The sequence below is a fragment of the Danio rerio genome, chromosome 8 (assembly GCF_049306965.1).
Source record: "Danio rerio strain Tuebingen ecotype United States chromosome 8, GRCz12tu, whole genome shotgun sequence".
NCBI classification, from domain to species: domain Eukaryota; kingdom Metazoa; phylum Chordata; class Actinopteri; order Cypriniformes; family Danionidae; genus Danio; species Danio rerio.
In genome coordinates, this window is record NC_133183.1 from 27,108,085 (window position 1) to 27,122,402 (window position 14,318).

Sequence of the window (14,318 nt, forward strand, 5' to 3'; positions counted from 1 at the left end):
GGGGGGCATGTGATGCAATAATCGTTTAATCTTGATTACTGTTTTTTCATAAGTGTTGAAAGCGTAATTGAAATACAGTGGAAGTCAGAATTATTAGCCCCCCTGAATTATTAGCCCCCTGTTTATTCCCCCCCCCCCCAATTTCTGCTTAACGGAGAGAAGATTTTTTCAACACATTTCTAAACATAATTATTTTAATAACTCATTTCTAATAGCTGATATAATTTATTTTTGCCATGATGACAGTAAATAATATTTGACTAGATATTTTTCAAGACACTTTTATACAGCTTAAAGTGACATTTAAAGGCTTAACTAGGGTAATAAGGTTAACTAGGCAGGTTAGGGTAATTAGGTTAAGTTATTAATTTAATTAAGTTATTGTATAATGATGGTTTGTTCTGTAGACTATCGAAAAATATGTAGCTTAAGGGGGCTAATATTTTGACCTTAAAATGGTTTAGAAAAAATATAAAACTGCTTTTATTCTAGCCAAAATAAAACAAATAAGATTTTCCCCTGAAGAAAAAATATTATCAGACATGCTGTGAAAATTTCCTTCATCTGTTGAACATAATTTTGGGAAATATTTAAAAAAGATTTTTTTTTTTCTGACTTTAACTGTATATACCTGTATATTACTGTATATATTGCTGTTTTTTTCTTTGTTATATGATAGTAGTGACCTTCATAAATATTTACCTGTTCAAATAGTTATTAGGTAAACTGTTTAAAGAACACTTGGCTTTAAGTAAACAATTAATCAAAGATTTAATTTGGCTTTTAACATTTGATGGTAATGTATCAAATATTCTCGCAAATAGTGTCCATAAAATCATTGAGTTTTTGTGAATTTTTGTGAGAGTTTTCTGAATGAGTTTTTTTTGAGGCACAGGTACAGTTGATCGAGAGCCATCTTGCTTGTGCAAACTTGCTCCGCTTTTTTACTTGGTGGATTCCAGCGCATTGACTGTGGGGAGATTTGTGGCTTTCTCAATTGCATTGCACAACTTTTTTCCCCCCAGATTTTTCCATGTTATAGTCATTACTTTGCTCTGTTTTCAGCTTTGGTAGCCACTAAGAATGTTTCCAGTGATAATAATCAACAGCAAACCAGGTCTTCCAGTGAGAGAGAAACAGAGGGCTTTTTCATTATGATGTAGTCCTCTTTATTTTAGCAACTGTAATAATTTGGAAACAGCAGGCTTTCTGCATTGATTCCAGACATAATATTAGGAGAACAATTACACTAAAGTTCAAAAGTTTGATGTTGCTTAGATTTTTACTGAAAGGGGTCATGAACTGCTTTTCTATTATTTTGTGCTGTTCTTTGAGTTTGTACTTCACTATAATTTCAAGAGTTCACACTTAGATAATGCTTGACTATTTAAGCTAGTTTGGCATGCTGTCCCGGGAGAGAACCCTGAGCTCGGTGATAGATGAGCCCAAACTTCACTTAATAGTTGATTTTCTGTCCTGTTTTGACTCTCCTCATTAGAACGATTTGTTTGAATAGGGATGGCAGATTGTAGACACATAAGTAAATTGGTAACAGCCACTGCTACCATTGGATAACAGTTTTGGATATTTTGAAAGGACAAGCATGTTGATGTAAACTTGTGGATTTGTGTTTGACAGTCTACATGCTTCGGAGTTGGATGCTAAAATGGCTAAACACTCGTTGCATTTCAAACAGTGTAATCACCAATAAAGCAGTAGTGACTGCATGTAATAAAAATTGATTGTCTAATTGCCTAGTTAGATCTCTCTGTATTTACCTACTTCAATCATGAATGAGTAGGCTAAGCTAAACAGACATCAGACATCTAAACAGTGATGTAATAGCAGGTTGATCTTTTGAAGAAGCAGAGCAACCGAAAGTTCTGTGTTTTTGACAATGTTGCAAGTTCACTAAAAGCTGGCTGAAATTATTAGCTAAATAAAACAATTTTTTTACATGAATATTTAATAATAATAACTTCTTATAATATATTTATTGCAATAAACATTTTATAGGCCTATTTCCTTTTAGTAGGAGTATTAGATTTATAGGTGTCCATTGTAATTCTTATGCATCAAATGTGCACTCCAAACTTTTTCTTGATTGCGTCATGTTGAATTCTTCTTTCATCATTTGCAGTGTTTCCAAATTATATTATTTGTTTTTTTTTTCTTAACAATAATTTATCTTTGTGTTATATTATTTTTTTGTGGCGGTTCATTCTGCTGTGGCGACCCCTGATAAATATAGGAACTAAGCTGAAGTCAAAATGAATGGATCAATTATTTTCTGTAAAGCTGCTACTGGCCATGACACGTTCACAACTAAATGGTTGTAAGAGATGTGCTTAAGGTATTATATGCAGCATCCTTGATTTATTCCTGTAGGTAAGGCAAGATCTTCTATTAAGGTTCATACTGAGAAGGAAAATGTGCTTAATGCATTATAAAGCTTGGAGTATTAGAAACGGTAATCAGTATCGGCCAATCACCATGAAAAGGAATCCCCCCACAAAGCTGAAAACCTAGGGAACACCGCTATGTGACCTCGCATTGTTTCACTTCTCACGTGTGTTTGATTGTGAGATGTAGTTTGCATATCGAGACGTAAAGTTGTCAGCGATTCTTCTTATTGTAAAGTCATGCAGTGTGAAACCCTGTCACCGATCCATCTTGCAGTGTAAACAAAGCAGCGATGGAACGCTGCCCCAAATAGTTATGCAGTGTGAAAACAACTGTGACATGACTACTTTAAAACTTGTGCAGTCTGAACTCGGCAAAAGAGGCATTATAAATGTGGAGTTTTAGGATGAGCAAATGAAAACCTTTGTCTTCATTGACTGTCTTCTTCTGAGACACGTTTTGACATTTTTAGTATTTCACAGAGCTGTTTTGAATCCGCCACTATGGTACAACATAGGCTTTGAAAAGAGCCCAGTCATATTTGAATTTTAAGCAGCAGTAACCAAAACTGCACATTTTGGATCAAAGCCTGAAAGGGACAGTTTCACAGAGTTATAAAACATTATTTGTGTGGTATTTTTGAGCTGAGACTTCACATATACACTCTAGGGACATCAGAAACCTTTTTACATCATGATGCCCTTTAAGGATCACAGGCCACTGAAGACTTAATCCTATAATAAAACAGTAACATGATGCATGTCATGATTTTTCCAAGTACAATGTGATTTTGCCAAGTAAAATTCTGGATTACAATCTATGTTGATCCTGGAACATCATTTTTGTTCGAAAATGTAATCCATACCTATTCCTTACCCCTAAACCCAACCATAACTGTAAATTATTCCCAAAATCAATAGGCAAATAAGAGTTAGATAACAATCATGTAGAAGTACATAACCCTAACCGTAAGCCTAAACTTAACATAAATGGTAAACATATCCCTTAATTCTGATTGGCTGATTAGAATGTTGTGCCAGGATCAACATACAGTAGATGTTAATCCAGGAATATGTCCTACTTGGTGAAATCAGGTTAGAGGTAACATAACATATAAAATATGACATAAAAGATAATAAAATAAATAAAGAAATGTGAATAACATATAATAAAATAATCCAAATTATACACAAAGTATGCATGTCGGTTTCAGCACAGGTGCATCTTTTTATTATGTTTTCCAGCTTATAGTTGTCTTTAGATAAAGTACATTTAATATAATGAAAATAAAGAGGTTTTAATGTGGTGATTTATTTAAAACTGCCCTTCTAAATGCTTTTAAATTAGTCTGACATTTTCGTTGCTTTTTGAAGTGGTTCACTCAACACTGCTCACTATGATTTGTCTCTTGTCCAGCTATTTGAATGATCTGGAAAGGATATCACAGCCCACCTACACACCCACTCAACAAGATGTGCTGAGGACTCGGGTCAAGACCACTGGCATTGTAGAAACACACTTCACCTTCAAAGAGCTCTATTTCAAGTTAGTCTTTGCCTTTTCTTTCTTGCTTGCTTTCTTTTTTTGTGTCCTGATCGCTGTACACTGCTTTTTTCCCGAAAAGGATGTTTGATGTGGGTGGCCAGCGTTCTGAGCGGAAGAAGTGGATTCATTGTTTTGAAGGAGTCACTGCCATCATCTTCTGTGTGGCGCTCAGCGACTATGACCTGGTGCTTGCTGAGGATGAAGAGATGGTGAGTTTCCCTCACAGGTGCTTAACCCTACAGTTAGGCGGTTAGCTAAAACCACATGAGACGCTTATTTGATATGATAAATTACCATGTTGTCTTGACAAAATTTAAGGTCACACTTTATTTTAATGGTCCATTATTGAATTAAGTTAAATTGCATCTACATGCCAACTAATTCTCAATAGATTAATGTATGTATTACATTAATACTAATTATGTAATGATTAGTAAATGTATCTTACTTCCTTTTTCTAAATGCTACCTCCCGTTGACCTGTCATCCCCTGAAATGTGATGTTTGTGTATGGTCGGGGGGGGGGGGTCCTATTTCACTACATGACAGTGTATTTGACTACATGGAAGTGTATGTGACAAATAAAGGCCATTGATTGATTGATTGATTGATTGATTGATTGATTGGTTGGTTGGTTGGTTGGTTGGTTGGTTGGTTGGTTGGTTGGTTGGTTGGTTGGTTGGTTGATTGATTGATTAGATTATAAGTAGACTGTTAGGTTGGGGTTAGGGTTAGTGTAAGTTAACATGTACTTGCAAAGTTTCTTATAGTCAGTTAAATGTTTAAATGTCTGTTGAAGGAGCACTATCAACAGATATTAAGCAGACAGTCTAATACTCAAATGGACCATAAAAATAAAGTGTTACCAATTGTAAGCCTTTAGAAACCCTTTTAAGCCTTTAGAATGCTATTCCAGAGTTTAGGAGCCATACATGAATTGGCTCGACCTCCTTTAGTGGACTTTGCTATTCTGGGTCCTACCATAAGCCCTGAGTTTTGAGATCTTAAACAGCGGGTTGGATTTTAATGAGACAGAAGGTTGGTTATATAAACAGGAGCTAGACTATTTAAAGCTTTATACGTAAAAAGCAATCTTTTATTATCAATAAGGAAGATCTTATGGGATCACAATAACATTTCTGAGAAAAAACAAAACAAATGTAGGTTTTATATGAGACCCATTTTCTAAATTAATTCATAAATAATGTAAAATAAGTAACTGGTAGTCCTAAAAAAACATTATGAACTAACAAACATAAATTTGAGTTGCTTTGACTGCATTTTCACAGCATTTAGAACATCAAACCTAAATAAACATTTTTAAACCAAACTGAAATTGGCACTTTCATTATTACAATACAGCATATGTCATGTTAGGACAAACACTTATTTTAAAGGGGACCTACAGTATTATGCAAAAATCACTTTTATAAGGGGTTTAAACACAGTCGCAGGGCAACAATGTGAGAATATAGCCAGCCTCTAATGGTAAAAATGTATTACTTTATATTAAAATATTTATATTATAATATTATTTATATCATTATATTATAATAATCTCTGACAAGAGTGCTGGGAGCACAATCTCATTTAAATTTAAAGCGACAGTCAGCAAAACGACACAATGTGGCTTGTATCCTAAAAGGGGCAGTTATAGTCATAAAAATAAATATAAGAATAAATAATATTAAAGATATATAAAAAATATTTATATAGTATTTTGAGCTCAAACTTTACAGATACACAGACATCAGAGACATATTTTACACCTTTTTAAAAAGTGCATCATAGGTTTAACATGGAAAATATACTTTTTATTGTGTGTCCCAGTGTATTTAGGAGACGATGTAAGGGTGTGTTCATGGAGTCTGAAATTTTGACACATTAAAAAATTATTTGACCTCACATTATGCCAATCACATTAACACACCGCGTCCAATTTTTTTGTCTGTCAAAAAAATTGGATCACAATTTTTTTTATCTCCTCATCCACCAGCCATATTGCACCAGACCGCATGTGAGAGTTGCAGAGAGCTAGCATGTAGAAGTTAATAAATATAAATAATATAAGTATAAATGGTAAAAGTATGTCTTCATTTTGATTGGCTGATTGGAATGTTGTTCCAGTATCAACGTAGATATTAATCCATGATTATGTCCTACTTGGTGAATTCAGGTTGCCGGATGCAGCACATTGTGGATGATAAAAAAGACAATCCTGTATTCCAAAAAATATGGCAATACAAATATGATAACAGTTTATAATCGGTTAGAAAAGCTGGTTACAGAGCAAATGATTTTGTTTATTTCCCCATAGCCTCCACAGGGGATGTTCCACTTGTCCTGGTTGTGTTAAAGTGTTTTCTTCATAGCTTCTGGAAAGGCCACATAGTTTCCTCATGAGACCCAATTTCTTAAAATACACTGACTATTTTTCCATGCAAGGATGATTTGAGGTTACATATTGATTTCAGTGAAGCTCTATAATTAAATAACTATTAGCTCTATCACAGCATGGAGTGTTTTATAAGATTTTTCTGGCTTTTTGCACTTGGAATTCTCAGCTATCAGTTGCCAAAAACAAATCAGTGTCCAGTCAAATGTGAACTTCAGAAAGGAATCAAATGCTGATTTTGTTTTGTCTACAGAACCGCATGCATGAGAGCATGAAGCTTTTTGACAGCATCTGCAACAACAAGTGGTTCACAGACACGTCCGTCATCCTCTTCCTCAATAAGAAGGATCTGTTCGAGGACAAGATCAAGAAAAGTCCACTTACAATATGCTACCCTGAATACTGCGGTGAGGTTAAAGATATATTGTCATTATTCTTGAAAAGTTGGTGACTTATACAACCAATGTGACAATTATTCAACCTGAACCATCTGTTTTTGTTAAGCCCTAGAAAACTGTTTAAATAAGTCTAAAATTAAGTGGATCAACAAATAATTAGTGAATCTTTTTTTTTTTACAAGTATCATAGCCATTCGTCCTAAAGGTTTGGCCAATGGCAGAGTGGATGAATTATTGGTTGTTTATAAAAAGTTATAAAATGAAGAAGTTGAGCTCTTCCTTGTCTAAGTGCTGTGGAAAAAACTCTGTTTTGTGTCTGCTGATCGTCATCCTTCAGGGTGAAAGTTGAGTCTTGCCGGTTTGGAGATGTTTCAGTGCCTCTCTCTGTCTTTAAACACTGCAAGTTTACTTATGTTGGTTGGTCCTCAATGTGTGTATGTAAAAGAAATCAGTAATGTATAAAAAGTACTACTGGGTCTGACCATAAGATTTTTGAATTAAATAAATAAGAATAAGAATTAAAATAACTAAAATAAATAAGATAAATAACATTTTTCAAAATGATGAGTTTGTGTTGTTTTCCAAACTAGACTAAAAACTTTGAATCACTGAGATGCTTTGATTTGCCCCTACAAAAGCCTTTGAAAAATGTTCACAGATTTATTATCTTATCGATAAAATTATTAGCCCACCATTGAACTTATTTATTAACTTCCTAAGTGCTGTTAAAGGTGCAGTAGGTGATCTGCCTAAATACTAACCGGTTATCTGTCAAATACAGTCCCTTGCCTGTCGTCCAAAGCCACACCTCCTAAAATTGTGAATGCGCACAATAAACATGACAGAGACCCCTTCTTTAAAGTACTATTATTCCCAATGGAAAACCGTATTATATCTAGCACAATTTCAGTTATATAGTTAGCGAGCAAAACTTGTCATCACACTCTCATTAGTCTCGCTCTCTCACAGGCTTTTTCCTAAAGCAACAACTGTATGCTTAGTGGTTGGCCAGCGGGCTGCAGGAATACTTATTACTAGGTCACACTTACATGCTATTTCAGACTGAATATTCAGAGTAGCATGGTAAACAATATAGGGAGTGCGTCATTGTTCAAAAATGAACAAATGTAAATATAAAAACAACTTCACCTCAGTAAAGCAGGCTTGGCGGAATAGCTCTATTTACTTATGTTTTGTTATTAAACGGAATATAAATCTACATTATCAATGCTGAAAAAGGTCCCTTATGAACCTTTTGAAAAAGTCACATCAATCGTTCGCCGGAAGATTTCAGTGGCTGAACAACATGTCTGTGCATATAACCCATTCATAAAACGATACTATTTACATCAGCTTTATGTGACTTAAATACTTTTTAAGCAAAGCATTACCTCTCTAAAAGAAATACTTCAGACATGCTGCCGTCCCTCCTCCACTGGGCAAAACTGAACGTGCATCAGTGGATCTGCGTAAACAGAGCCAAGCCCAAATCCTAAAATATATGTAATCTGACAATTTAACCAAAAAATAAAGCAGAAAATGCATTTTCTCATTTTAATTAAAGATTAGAAGAGCAAACTTATTTTTCTCTTAATGACATGCACAGATGAGTTTGTTTACATGCTAACAAAATCAATATGGTTAGTTTTGATTTTATGGGGACTTATAGGGATATATATATATATATATATATATATATATATATATATATATATATATATATATATATATATATATATATATATATATATATATATATATATATATATATATATATATATATATATATATTATTCTAGCCAATCAAAAAAAATATGACTTTCTCTAGAAGAAAAATTTAATCAGAAATACTGTAAAAACGATTTTCTTGCACTCATAAACATCATTTGGGAAATATATTTTAAAAATGTAGTTGTTAGTTGTTGTTTTTTTTAATCTTGCTTACCTCAAACTTGGAACGGTACATGAAAATCACACATCATACAGTATGCCTAACACCTGGTATTAAGAAGTTTTTATCTGTCCATTTAAACAGGGTTTGATACTTTTTGAGAAAAAAGAAACCAAAACATTGTCAATATGTGCAATAAACACACACCCTGATCTTACGCAGACTTCTAAAAGTGTAGTGTTGTAGAGCTTGATTAAACAAAAGGGAAGGTGATCCAACCTCAAGTGATAACAAGAATCATTTGAACAGTTTAATATCAGTTAATATCAGAAACAGTGATGCGCCTTTGCTTGCCGTTTGTTGACAGATAACTGAAAACGCATGTTGAAAACAGAGCTTTAAACTTTAATCTGTCATGTGACACTCAGGGACATGCACGTACGAGGAAGCAGCGGCGTACATTCAGTGCCAGTTTGAGGATCTGAACAAAAGAAAGGAGACAAAGGAGATCTACACACACTTCACCTGTGCCACAGACACCAAGAATGTACAGTTTGTGTTTGATGCAGTCACTGATGTCATCATCAAGAATAACCTCATTGAGTGTGGGCTCTATTGAAGCGTCATCAAGCGTCTGCATAGGTAAGTACTAATAGGATATAATTTGTATAATGTATTGCAAATTTAAGTGTTTATTTTGACATTTCACTCTGTGTTTTGTTTATTTTTGACCTATTTGCCACCAAATTATTTTTTATTCTTGTAAAATATATTATAATCTAGTATTTTCCTCTATTTTTTTTAAATATTTAAATATGTAGAGGGCAGAATAAGTATGTTTACATCTTACATATTACACTGAATTATTTTATTATTATGTTTATATTTCACCCATATTTTGACCACAATGTATATTTATTAATCCAGATCCATATTATTCCAGATGTTTTATATGTAACCCGTGTGTATTGTTATTGATAACAATTCTTTTTCTTTTTTTTACAGTTATTTCTGGAAGATTTCAGAGTTTCACCTGCTGGTTGTTCCTGGTTTGTCCAGTTTCACCAGTGGGGAATGAGCTGGAGAAACTGCCAACCTGCTGCACAGCACACACTCTTTACATTAAATGTGGTACCTGCAGCCATGGACAGGAATTCAGCAACTCTTTAATTTCCCTTTATCCTTTCTTAATGACACTGTGTCTTTGCAACTTCTCTTTAGTCTTCATTTATTTGCCAATTAAACACCTTAAATTTTTTTTTAATTTCCTTTATACGCATAACAAGATAGACCACTATGCACAGATCAAAATTCACAAATGACTGTAAAGTGTGACTGCATTATAACCTCATTAGATCAAATATCTTTTATTTTAAAGTAGCAAACTGTAAGAATTCAGTGTAAATCTTATTAATAACAGCGTTATCAGATCTTATGAGGAAGTTATGCTTTTAGCATGTTTTTCATAGTAATTATTCAACTCATTTATTAACGATTTGAGCTGTCTTTAAGTTTGTGAATGGGTCAAGGATGAGATGATCACAACATTTACAAATGATTGTTTATACATAGTATATAAAGTGTCTACTTTAAAGCTTCAAATAACCTTTCGTAAAATTTAAATATGGGTGAAATTGTTATTCAGTGTAACAGATCAATGTCAAAACCTATAAGTTTTAACACACACTCACCGGCCACTTTATTAGGTACTTTTTCTACTTGTACCGAACCCCTTTTGCCTTCAGAACTGCCTTACTCCTTCGTTGCATAGATTCCACAAGGTATACTGGAAATATCCCTCAGAGATTTTGATCCATATTGACATGATAGCATCACGCAGTTGCTGCAGATTTGTCGGCTGCACATCCATAATGCAAATCTCACGTTCCACCACATCCCAAAGGCGCTCTATTGTATTGAGAACTGGTGACTGTGGAGGCCATTTGAGTACAGTGAACTCATTGTCATGTTCAAGAAACCAGTCTGAGATGATTCATGCTTAATGAAATGGTGCGTTATCCTGCTGGAAGTAGCCATCATAAGATGGGTACACTGTGGTCATAAAGGGATGGACATGGTCAGCAACAATACTCAAGTAGGCTGTGGGATTGACATGATGCTCAATTGGTACTAATGGGCCCAAAGTGTGCCAAGAAAATATCCCCCACAGCATTACACCCCCACCACCTGCCTGAACCATTGATAAAAGGCAGGATGGATCATGTTTCATGTTGTTGATGCCAAATTCTGACCCTATCATCCAAATGCCGAAGCGGAAATCGATACTCAACAGACCAGGCAATGTTTTTCCAATCTCCCCACAGAATTGCAGTTCACTGAATATTTTCCCTTTTTCGGAACATTCTCTGTAAACTCTTGATATGGTTGTGCATGAAAATCCCAGTAGATCAGCATTTTCTGAAACACTTAGACCAGCCCGTCTGGCACTAACAACCATGCCACGTTCAAAGTCACTTAAATCCCCTTTCTTCCCCATTCTGATGCTCGATTTGAACTGCAGCAGATCGTCTTGACCATGTCTACATGCCTAAATGCATTAAGTTTCTGCCATGTGATTGGCTGATTAGAAACTGTTAATTTGCGTTAACAGACAATTGGACAGGTGTAGCTAATAAAGCAGCCAGTGAGTGTAAAAGGTCTGAAAACATATTGTTATTATTTAACACTTTTAAAAATATAAATAAACACTTATTTCTAAGTAGATAGTAAATTAGTATATTTTGAATTATTATTGACAAATAATAGTTTGAAGGATAGAGATATAAAGACTTAATCTAAAATGAATGAGTGTTTTGGTGCTACACTGTGATCCTTAACAGTCTTAATACGTCATCAAATGACTCTTGTTCTAAACATGCCTGACAAGATTTATTTGTAATAAATTAGTCACACTAAATGACATTTTAGTGGATGTCTTCTGTGAATCACGGTAAAATAATGGTCATTCATTCATTTTCCTTCAACTTAGTCCCTTTATTCATTAGGCGTCCCCACAGCAGAATGAACCGCCAACTTATCCAGCATATGTTTTACACAGCGCAGGCCCTTCCTGCTCCAACCCAGTACTAGGGAACGCCCATACACTCTCACATTCACATATATACACTACGGCCAATTTAGTTTATTCAATTCACCTATAGCGCATGTCTTCGGATTCTGGGGGGGGAACCGGAGAACCCGGAGGAAACCCACGAGAACATGGAGTGAACATGCTAACTCCAACTGACTCAGCAGGGACTCGAACCAGCGACCTTCTTGCTGTGAGGTGACAGTGCTAGCCACTGAGCCACCATTTTGCCCAATAATGTTTATTATATTTTATATTTTTGCTCAGAAAAACATTTAATAAAACACATTTGAAGACATCATTTACACTTTTATTATTGAATGTTTGAAAAGCCCTTTTTATCTTTGACCCATAAATGCACACACACCTCTGAAGCTCTAAGAAGGAAGTCTCAATGCTGAGTGAAACTGAATTAGTGTGAGAGCTATAGTTGTACATTGTTTCATTTTTTAATATTTCAAAACACACACACAGCAATAGCTTCATTTTCACTTATCATACATGATCACTCACTTTATAAAACACACTTTATATTCAGCAACAGGCTATTTTTATATCTATTGAGGAGCAGTAAAGGTGAAAACAAATAATTCTCTCTACGATTTATGTACGATGCAAAAAACAGACCTATGTTGGGTCGAGGACACGTAGGAATAAGTGGCATAAAAAAAGAGCATGGTTATTTGCTGGATTTGCTTTCCCGTCTTGACGGAGGACAGGCTTGTTTGATGTGCTTTTTGTTTAATCCTGTGGATTTCAGTATTTTTTAAACAAACTGACACAATGTGATCTGGTTTGTAATATCTGTGTTTAATACGAAAATGTCAATTTCAAGTTAGTTGTCCGTAAGATTTTGCAAAATGCCACATAGCTTGAGTCACCAGTGTTTCTTAGATTTCCAAGCCATTGTTTGTGTATTACCTAAAAAAAAAGAAGGATATTCCAGTTCTGATATATTGGAGCACTCAATGAATTAGTCTGGATTCATTCAACAATTGGTTGAAAATCACTGTGCTTTATTTGAACTATTTTAGTGTGAACAACTAACAATAATTATAGCACAATAGGTCATACAATATACTAAAGGCTTGGTTATTTTCCGAACACTATTCCACAGAGTATTATTTCGAAATGTTTTTGTTTTTTAATGGTTGTTTTCTGATCATATAAATATGCATTTGTTCATTATACCATGTCGAAAATTGCTGCAGTTTTAAGACAATGCATATGCAATCAAGAAACATATACAGTTGAAGTCATAATTATTACCCCCCTTTGAATTTTATTTCTTTTTTAAATATTTCCCAAATAATGTTTAACAGAGCAAGGAGATTTTCACAGTACGTCTGATAATATTTTTTCTTCTGGAGAAAGTCTTATTTGTTTTATTTCAGCTTGAATAAAAGCAGTTTTTATTTTTTAAAAAACATTTTAAGGTAAAAGTTAATCGGCTCTTTAAGCTATTTATTTTTTTGATAGTCTACAGAACAAACCATCGTTATACAATAACTTGCCTAATTACCTTAACTTAATCCTATTTACCTAGTTAAGCTTTTAAATGTCACTTTAAGCTGTGTAGAAGTGTCTTGAAAAATATCTAGTCAAATATTATTTACTGTCATCATGGCAAAGATAAAGTAAATCAGTTATTAACAATTAGCTATTAAAACTATTATGTTTAGAAATGTATTGAAAAAAATCTTCTCTCAGTTAAATAGAAATTGGGGGGAAAAAACGAGGCTAATAATTCAGGGGGTCTAATATTTCTGACTTCAACTGTACATTGAAGTATTTCTGATTCTTATTCTTGGCTGTTAGATATGTTTATTGTAGATAACATGTTGTTGTGTTGCGCTCCAGTCAAATTATTCAAAGCATTGTCTTTATTTGGTCTTGAAAAGGTCTTTAAAAAGGATTTGAAATTCTGTTAAATCTATTTTTTAAATAGTTGGGTGATAGATTCAGGATTATATCATCATTGGAGCACTCGAAAATATTATTTTTTGCTGCTTGTTTAAACTACTTTTTAAAAATGAGTTGAAACAACACAATTTTTCAGTTTTTATGGACAACTTAATTCTTTTCAACTTCAATTCACCTAAATTTGTAAAAACCTAATTGATTTATATTAGGACAACATGAATGTGTTGTGTGGAATCCAACATTTTTTTAAAGTGTTTTCAAAAATAATGATGTTTTATTTTGGAAATTCAAACCAAATTTTACTATTTGTCTTATATTAATGAGACTGTGTCTTTGATCTGTTACAAATGCGCAATTGCCATTTTTGGTTTAACCATTTCCTACTATTCCATTTGTTTTCCAGATTGTGTCTGTGGCCCTAAATGTGTTTATTTTAGTTTGTTTGTGTATTAGTTTGTTTGATATATGGACTTTTTAGCTGTCACCTCCTTTTGATTATATAATAATTTTAGCAGAAAGAGTATTTTGTACTGTGGTTCATTCAATATTAGCTCACACTTGGAAAGTCTTTTGACGTTTGAAATATTTAACCCTGTGTCACATTTTGATTCATGTTTCACATTGCATTTGAACAAATGAATCCTGTGTATTAATTCCCCTGTGTTTCATAATAGGT

At 33.8% G+C, this 14,318-nt stretch overlaps 1 protein-coding gene across 3 annotated transcripts in view; it reads left to right on the plus strand.

Moving 5' to 3' along the window:
- gnai3 (guanine nucleotide binding protein (G protein), alpha inhibiting activity polypeptide 3) overlaps positions 1–14,160 on the plus strand; it is an 80,200-nt gene extending 66,040 nt beyond the window's left edge. For 2 of the 3 annotated variants that reach the window (XM_073908994.1, XM_073908995.1), the window contains exons 5-9: positions 3,820–3,948; positions 4,028–4,157; positions 6,596–6,749; positions 9,060–9,273; positions 9,637–14,160. In XM_073908994.1, coding sequence (XP_073765095.1) covers positions 3,820–3,948; positions 4,028–4,157; positions 6,596–6,749; positions 9,060–9,250 — 604 coding nt within the window. In that variant the 3' untranslated portion in view covers positions 9,251–9,273; positions 9,637–14,160. The remainder of the gene's footprint in view (positions 1–3,819; positions 3,949–4,027; positions 4,158–6,595; positions 6,750–9,059; positions 9,274–9,636) is intronic. The other variant, NM_001111250.1, reaches the window with a different exon arrangement.
- The last annotated feature ends 158 nt before the right edge of the window (positions 14,161–14,318 follow it).